Genomic DNA, 9285 nt, shown 5'->3' with positions numbered 1-9285 from the left:
CCCCCCCCTTAAACCTTCTTCTCTTATCTCCCCTGCCTGACATAAAAAAAAAAGGTCTTGTAGCTTTTGGATATGTGAGAAAGTGAAGCAGCTACACGCACATGCACAGGCATTACATACACAAAGAGTTACAAGGTTGTGATCAAAGGCTCTTATCACCAGACCAAGGGGTGGGAGAGTTAGACAGAGAGTAACAGAGAAAAATCAGCCTGGGAAGAAAAGGAGTCTGTTTGTAACAAAAACCCATTTGCTTAAAAAAAAAAAGCCTAAATATATCAGTTTGGAAAATAGCCATTTTCCAAACAGTGACCTTTGACATCTCACAGACACTCCCATTGTACTTATATTTTTGTAATTATCTTGTGGGAGAATATTTCTACAAGATGAACATCTTACTGTAAATTGCACCCTCCATACTTCCTCGTGGTGAACTGTATTTTAATAATATACTCCAAGTCCAAAAAAGTCTTGGGCAAGAAAGCCTGTGTGTTTGTGTGTGTGTGACAAAGTGAGCATATTACTTACATCCCCCTGTGTGTTGTGATTGGTCGCACTGGAGTAGGGCTACATGTAGTGCCACTGACCTTCCATGCCCATGTTCATGCCCATTCCACCCATTGGTCCTAAGAAACAGAGATAAGTTGTTAATTTTTTATTTATTTAATCCAAGTGTAACTAGGAAATGGTTTGCAGACACCGAGCGAAATAATATGATGGTTTAACTGTGACAGACAACATGCTGGATCTGCCGTGGTGAGGTGTGTGAAGGTGATGGGGAGGAGTGAGGGGTGGTTAAGTAGCCTGGCAGTTTATCCAAACCTGCTGACTTTGAGTGGAGGGTGCGATAGGGTTAGGGACTTGGGAGAATCCCAGAAAACAGGGGATAGAGGAGGAGGAGAGGAGCTTAAGGACAAACTCTGGGATTAAACCTGATGGCGTGAGAGAGAGGGACTGTGTGAGAAGGAGTAGGAGTGAGGAAGGAGATGGTTGTGTAATGTGATTGACCACACCTGTTCTGGTGTATTCGGGGAGGGCTAGATAACAGTGTGTTTGTGTATGTAGTGCGTGTATCCTCATTCTGGTGTAGGAGCATTGCACAGCATAAACTTAAAATACTAAACAGCAAACAGAGACAAAAAAAAGTCAAGAATGACGCTGGTAACATAAGAATCGAGAAGACAAAGGCAAGAAGATGAGCTGAGAAAGGAAAGATGGGAAGAGCAAGAGAGGAAAGAAAGGGACAGACACGCTGCGCAAGCCTTACCAGGTGGTCTGATTCCCATGTGCTGCTGGCCGTCCATGACGAAACCCCCCATCGGCTGGCCATCTGGATTGTAGGGAGCTCCTTGACTTACTGTGGATGGAAGAGAAGACAGGGAGGAAGGGAACAGAGTGGTCAATTAGTGCTTTTAATTAAGGCTCAGTGGCCGAGGCGGGATCATCTGTTGACTGGTGCACGCACGGGAAGCCGCTGTTGTCTTTCAACGTCATTCTACTCCATGTCTCTGCAACTGAGTCTCCACTGTAAGCCCCTGGTAGACTTTAATACGTCTAAACGTTCTAAAAGGGATTGGACTGGGTGTTTAGCGCACATATGCAAGGACTGTTGTTTCAAGACTAGATTTAGACCATCTGGAAGAGTTGAGGAGCTGCTTTTATAGACTGATTAATTATGAACCAGTGTAACATATTAGCATGACTCAACTGGGCTAGTGCAAATAAAAATTACTCTTAAATTTTAGGCCATAACATACGGTTGTTTCGTCTTTTTACCACGCTTTGCTCTCTGGGGATCGTCTAAAGGTTTGTTTTTGTGCATTTGATGTTTACATTCATAACATGGGAATAACTTTAATTTCTAGTATGTTATGTTATATATTTATGGAAAATTCAGACTGATATATTTGGCGTGTTTGGAAACTGACTTCTAAAATTCCAGTGAAGATACCAAAGTTTTGAGCTCAAACCAATGGCTAAGTTTTAAGGGGTAGAACATTTGTGGTTAGGAACTGTGGAATCCAGAAAAGACATAAAAATACTGCCGGTGATTTTTAATACTAAAGTACTGAACAGTTTAGACTCAAAGGTCTCAAACTAATTGTATGCTTCTCTAAGTAATTTTGACACTTAACACTGCAATGTTTGCAGCGCATTGTTACTGTGCACATACATTTAAAGAACGAAAAAGCGCTCTAATCAGTTTTCCTTTGGAACAATAGAAAGTCATTCTTGCTGAATAATGCCCAAACATTGCCTCTGCCTAGGGAGGAATGACAAGTGAAACCTGATAGGGTTCCTACTTTTTGCTCACTTCTATTGTCCCAGTTTCATAGAAATCCACTTACCTTCGATTTAGCCTGTTAGGGGGTCAGTCAAGCAAAAGCAAGACCTCGGCCCCGCTGAATGTCTTTGAACTTTACTGCGCCCCTAATGCCACCCTGACCTTTGACCCCTATTACAGGTAATAAAGTTTACGGCAGCCCAAACCAAGCCATGCACCAGAGGAACCGCTCACTCACTCCCCTCGCTGCCTGGACCAGCCACAAATAGGGTAGAGGGAGGGTGTTGAGAGGAGCGAGAGGGGTGTGTGTGCGTGGGTAAAAACAGGTCTGGAGCCAAAAAGCCAAACAACGGTCACCCAAAAAAAGAAAGGGGTGTAGTTGTCTCTCGGTTTGAGCCAGGGACGAAGGGCCGAGTGTTTTTTTTCCCCTTTCTCAACTCCTTTGGCTCACTGGAAAAAAACAAAAAGTTGGCGGTGGGATGGGTGGGGGGGACTGGTTAAGAGCAAGGCTTACCAAGAACACAGCTAGTTTTGTTTGGACGATAAAAGGAAAAATAAATCCACTCATCATTAACTTGCTTTCAGCCAAATTATATTTTACAATTAATAAATAGCTTTCACTCCAAATGCCATGTCATAGTTGATTAATGATTGCTGTTAATGTTGTAACATTTTGGTTTTGATTTTAGTGCTCAGTCACAACAGTGACGGGGGGGGGGGGAGCCCCTGGATCTTTTGGACATTCCAGGGTCGGGGCATCAGTCCTGTATTTACCAGATGAGGGGCCTCCGGGTGCATGGAGTGTGGATGGTTTTTGCCTGCGCGACTTGAATACAGTAACTATAGAAGACTTGCCTGCACGGTTTGACTGGTCGATCATGGGCTGCACTATTCTCCTCCTCGCATTAATGAACCTGAAGTAGATGAAGAGCAGGGAGGAAAAGGGCAATAAAGGAAGAAGGGACAAAGAGAGAAACAAAGTTAGTGTATTTTTCAAGACAAGATCAGGCAAAAATGCTGACTAATACCTAGAAATCATGGCACACAGCACGAAAACAAACATATTGCCAAATCAGCCTCTCTTTCTTAGCTAACCATAATAATGATATGGAGTAATTACTCTCCCATAAGCATCTCTGATCCCTGGTAAAGCCCCACTAGAGGCACAGCGAAAGTCACATCTTAACAACCTTAATAATCAAGGCAGCTGTCTTTGAAAATGCAGAACTCTACAACTTGTACAAACTTGCACAGCCTCGGCATATACGCAGACATCAGCCTGAACACTGGGGTCTTTGTGGGGCGAGGCTTGGCCACGATTTTTTTCCCTGCCTCTGAAACATTTTAACCCATCTTGCCTTGTTGGAGATGTTCCACCTCACAACGAGCTGAGATTGCTGACTGTTTAACACACTTGGCTTCGCGTGTAGCAGTGTGGGAAGTATTGCTGACAGAAACATGTCATGTTGCCACCAGTGAGAAGCACTGTTTTGGGTGATACTGTGTTAAGACAGGTGACCATTTGTTACTCTGTGACAGCAGGAGGTGTGTGTGTGTGTGTGTGTGTGTGTGTGTGTGTGTGTGTGTGTGTGTGTGTGTGTGTGTGTATAGTCTTAGACTAAAATCTTTTATACTTCATTACATCCTACAAAAGCAAGTAGGCCATTTATTGTGTACACACAAGCACTGTTACTTACTCACACACTCTTAATCCCTCTCTCACTCCTAACATTTATTCACATACATTCGCACCCACACACACACTTATAGGTGGCGCTCCGGCCTTGGTCATCTTAAACTCTTGTGAAATGAACCTTTGACCCTCGGTGACCCAAAGGACAGAGGACTCTTGGGGCTTCTGACTTGATTTATGTGTTCCTGCTGTTACCCCACCGGACTCTTCCATTTCATCTCTGAAAGGGGAGCATTCACTGAACTTTAAGGAAACAATAGTCCTGCTACACTTCTAAAGCTGGAACACAGTGCAGTTAAGAGCTTTGGGAAGGGACAGCAGGGGAACAGAAGCAAAACGACACTAGGATAATGCGTCTGTTAATTAGTGAATGGAAGCCTCTCGCCTTATATGTATCCTGCATTATCTTGTAAGGACAGCGCTGTAGGGAAATAAACAAGCAGAAGGTGGCAAAGGCAGATACCAAGAGAAAAATGAAATGATTAACAGCCTAATTGCTCCATTATATTTTGCAAGCTGCTTTAGAAAAACTGTTCGCTTTGGCAGGGATGCAGGCAGAGCTTCCTGTGAAGTGAAATTTTTTTTTACATTGGGAAAAAAAAAGTTGCAGAGATTCTGTCAACCTTTGAACTTGAAGCTTTGGGGCATTTTTTCTGTATTTGTTACAATAAAGTATACAACCTTGGAATTTCAAGGGGTAGAAAGAAATAGAAGGAGGTAGGGAGGAATGCAAGAATGCACTGACATGGCAGAGAACCATCAAATGAGGGAATGTCTGGAGTTTTATCACCACCACCACCCCCCCTCTCTCTTCCTCCCCCACTGCCCTGTTTTGTTGGGGGAGATATGAGAGGAGGAGCAAGGGAGAGGGCGAGGAGGGTTGAGGAGGCCTGAGCATTCCTTTAACTTTGCTCTCCTCTCCTCTGCTCTCCAAACCCTTTACAAGGTTAACTGGAGGCCAGTGCAAGCTCACTGTTGATCTCTCCCTCCTCTTGTCATCCATAGCTGTCTTATTGTCACCATTTTTATTCTTTGACTCTTTTCTGTCTCTTTGTTTTCCTTTTCCAACATGGCTTCTACCTCTTTTAAACATACACTGATGCAACAAAGGAGGATTTTTCAGCAATAGGTGTACACTTCTTAGAAAGTCAGGTATTCATTCCTTGCGCAATAGGGCTTAAGGCATATGTGGACTTCAAACTTGATGTGAAATATGGCAAAAAGAATTTATTTACTCTAAGGATTAAACAGGCAATGTATTAATGAAATAATAATCCTACTCCTACTGCTGCTACTAGACCTACAGGTGATGTTATTATTGTGACTCCTAAAAAAACAACAGTGTCCATGCCTCTCTTTCTTGTATCTGTTTCCTTCTCCAGCTTGCTCCCTTCTTATCACTCCTTCCCTGTATGGTGGAAACTGGCAGCCCACCTCACAGCAACAAATCTACAGTCTAACCCACCAAATCCCCTCCTCCTTTCAAAAACTCTTGCCGGTTTCCTGTCCCTGTCGTCCCTATATCTGAGGCCAGATGCACCATGGGGGCTGGAACAAAGGATAAAATGCTTCTCATAATAGCAGCCAGGGGAACGGAGCGATGGAGAGCGGGAGAATGGAAGGGAAGGAGGAGTGAGAGAATCAGAAAAAAAAAGCAAGGGGATCTGGTCTGCAAACCAGACACTCTTGCTGTGACCGTTAATAAGCAGACAGAGAGAAAGACTGGGGGGGGGGGGGGGGGGGGGGGGGGGGGGGGGGTTAGGGTGAGGGAGATGGAGAGAAAGGAGGGAAAGGAAGATGGATGAAATAAGAGAGAGAGACACAACTCGGAGAGAGATGGAATGATGGAGAGAGAGAAAAGAAAAAGAGAAACAGAGAAGAGAAAAAATGGAGCGGGGCTTCACCTTTTCACGACCCCTGGGTGCTATAGGGCCTGTGTGTTATGGCCTGTTCATTCCCCTGGCTCCCATCACAACACAATGAGCTGCACTATTCAGCTCCACTCAGTACAACAATAGCTGGGCTATTTTGGCGTGACACACCACTGGTGGTACGCCTAAAGTTGGGCAAAGGAAAGAACACGACTTGAAATAAAATTTGTTGGAATCCAACATGAACACCGTCAGGATGTGAGCTGGATTCACACCAAGAGCACACATGTTTGACATATGCATGCACCCATGACACAGTGGATCAAGACGCATGTCGGCCACGTGTTACGCCAGAGTTGAAGGCACTAAAGTCATTTAAGGAGACAGAGTTTTATTGTTTTTTTTTTTTGTTTCTTTCTTTTTTGTCGGATCTATTTCTCCTTCTGAGATTGCTCATGTCTGGATTAATCCTCCTACCCCTCTCCCTCCTCCTCTAGAAAGAGTGGAACTGATTGCGACGGCGTCTGCCAAGCCCTTGCTAATGTCCTATTCTCATTACGTGCGACACACACACACATACACAGACATACTGAGCCGAGTCAGCTGCACACAGGTGTACACGAAGCACACGTGAAATGCCCAATTAAAAGCAAGAAATTGTCTTTTTCATCAGCTGCCTTTGTTGCGTGACCAATTAGGGGATAATTTAATAACGAGCAGTGGAAAGATGCAGATTGGATATACAAAAGGTTACTCCACAAGCTCATTGATTTAAATTCATGTGGAGTTCTCAATATCTGTGGCACACATACTCACACATGCATATCTCCTGAGCCAACTACCGATATTATATTAGTAATATGAGACGCACAGAAACACACAAATACGCACATACAGCGCACACATCCACCCCGCGTTCTCAACACTCACTTACATACTATTACATTAGTAATCTGAGAGAATTTTGCACACGCGGCCTGCACACATCTCATATTTTTACACCGCTGGATATTTCAGCATCACATACATTCATCAGGATCCAGCGGTGTATTTCTGCGCACGCCGACAGAGGTTTACATGCATATTCAAATCTGACAGCCACTTAAAATAACTCTGCAACCACACATTCCTCTTAGCTGCCAATCAATGTGATTTAGACGCAGTAAAAGAAAGCAAGCTTTGACGGGTAGAATCATGTAGCTTATCATCAGGCTGTCACTGCATGGATACCATTGATTGTCTCCTGCTCCACCACAATTAACGCATGGCCCATATATCCTTCAGATACACACTGATGGTGTGCCCGCGCGCTCTTTCTCTCTCTCATTCACCCATGTAATGTAAAAAAATAATCTCTCTTTTTTAACTCTTTATTTGTTTACTCAAAACTTGCTGTTTTTAAAAAAGTGACTTTAACACATTACTCTTGCTTAATATTATCCAAAATAATAATTGCACATTTTCACACACATAAATTCAGTAACAGTTATCCCAGCCTAAGCCAAGCCACACATTTATTTCTGCAGAACTTTATTATCCCGTCCTATGTCCCAGAACATCACCATCTTCTTAAGTAATTAGTTATTTTATTATACAGCTCACATATTCTCTTATGCACAGCCGGGGGTGGCAGGGCATTCCCGTGCTTGTACCTGCACTGTATGTGTGTATGTGTGTGAGTATACTGCATGTGGGTGTGCAAGGGAATTACAGTTATGAGTTTTTCCTTTTGTTCTCCTCGGTTGATGACTTAACTCATAAATCACCTCCTTCTCATTTCCCCATACTCTATCTCCATCCCGCCTTCTCTTTCTCTCCTCCTCTGTGTCGTTTTCGGGTCAGATGCTTGGATTAGATGCTTCAGATTAGTTTAAATAAACTATCGGAGCTGCTTGCAAAATGCCTAGTTGCAACACAAACAGTTACAGCATGGGAACAGTTTTAAACAAGACTAATTCAAATATGACTCAGCTTTATTTGTTGTGTTTACATGACTTTTTTATGGACTAATGCCCCTAAATAAGCACAGACGGTACTTAATGAAGGGTGAATTTCATTAATCCCCAGAGTAGTGGCACAGGTTAAGTTTGGGTAAATATTAAAGTTCATTGAGAAAAATTGTCTCATTAAAAATTTGCAGAAAAAAAAAAAAAAGGTAAAAAAAACCCAAAACTATTTAATAATTACAATTATATTATTTTTGTACTTGTGATGCCTTAAAATAATGTTTCCTTGTAGGAATAGAGACATATTCACAAAGCAGTGATGCATTTAGGATCATCATGTTGTTTTCTCTCTTATCCCATCAGTCTTGCAGTCATCTCAGCTGCATCTGAGACCACTTGCAGGGAACCAGGACTGGTGCAGTTTATCTTGGGAAGTATGGTTTTGAGCTAAGCTCTAGACTGTGCCAAAAGGAAAAAAGGCTACTGCAACTATCTATGTGTAAGCCTTATATTGTGCAAAATGACTGGATTTGTCTTAATTGTCTGCGCAGCTTTCAGCAAGTACAAACACTCACATGAGTACAAACAGTTAATGCATAGCAATACTTGCCCTGCATGTGCCCACTTGCCAGTTCAAAGTACCGTTGTCTTATTTGCACCATTTTTCCTAATGCTGCTCAGACAGATCAACCAGCAAAATATACCTATGACAACCTGCAGCCAGATGACGACATGTGTATTTCATTTAAATGTCCAAACTGAAGAGGAAAACAACAGAGGCACATCGCTGCTGGCGAGCAGAAATGTTAATGCAGACCCTTCAGAAAACACAGTCAAAGCACCTCCGTGTGGTGGCATGAACTACTAACAAGATGAGAGACCCACAAACAAAAATGCACAGGTGTCCAAACTGAATAATGCTGCTAAGACAATGTGAGCCAAGCAGAGGGGCAAAACTCTGGGATGCTGTCACTCAGTATGCTACATGTGCAGCAAGCATTTTGTCACTGATTATTCAAATATCCATAGGTCACTATTAGGCTACTCTATTTCTTTAAGTTAAGCTAAAACAGCATGCATCTGGTATTGTAGTGGATTGTGCATCATTCAGAGAACTCTGAAAAGCTAAAACATTGCAACCACCTAACTACAGCAGTTTGCAAACAAATAGCTAATATTAGCTTTCTAATGTTCCTTACATTTGGAAAGCAAAAGGTGTTTTTTGAGTTTCGAGACCTGCGTTGCTTGTTGTGGGGGCCAATGTTTTCTTCTTTAGAGACAGTGTAATGATTATATTACACTGTCTCTAAAGGCCCTACGCACTGGGTCTGTAGAGAAGATGTGTTAACCTTGGGGTTAGCTGTGACACTACGATGAACATGGAGATATAAAAACAATATAGAAAACAGCTGACAAGTAGGCTTGAAGTAAGGTCATGCAGGAGTAATGTGATCAGATTGTTTGTCTGTAGCTTTCTTGTTATTAATTATGAGG

General features: G+C 42.7%; 1 protein-coding gene across 1 annotated transcript in view; it reads right to left on the bottom strand.

Annotated features, from left to right (window-relative positions):
• Positions 1-9285, bottom strand: part of meis1b (Meis homeobox 1 b) — a 77340-nt gene that overhangs the window by 6278 nt on the left and 61777 nt on the right. Inside the window, exons 10-12 of the mRNA XM_005733714.1 lie at positions 3137-3195; positions 1265-1354; positions 526-623 (exon numbers count right to left, since the gene is read on the bottom strand). Of these exons, the coding sequence (XP_005733771.1) occupies positions 565-623; positions 1265-1354; positions 3137-3195 (208 nt within the window). The 3' untranslated portion in view covers positions 526-564. The remainder of the gene's footprint in view (positions 1-525; positions 624-1264; positions 1355-3136; positions 3196-9285) is intronic.

The sequence above is a fragment of the Pundamilia nyererei genome, unplaced genomic scaffold (assembly GCF_000239375.1).
Source record: "Pundamilia nyererei isolate P.nyererei 1_Seehausen unplaced genomic scaffold, PunNye1.0 scaffold00054, whole genome shotgun sequence".
Lineage (NCBI taxonomy): Eukaryota > Metazoa > Chordata > Actinopteri > Cichliformes > Cichlidae > Pundamilia > Pundamilia nyererei.
Note: the sequence above shows the minus strand (reverse complement) of the source record. Positions and strands in the feature narration are given on the sequence as shown.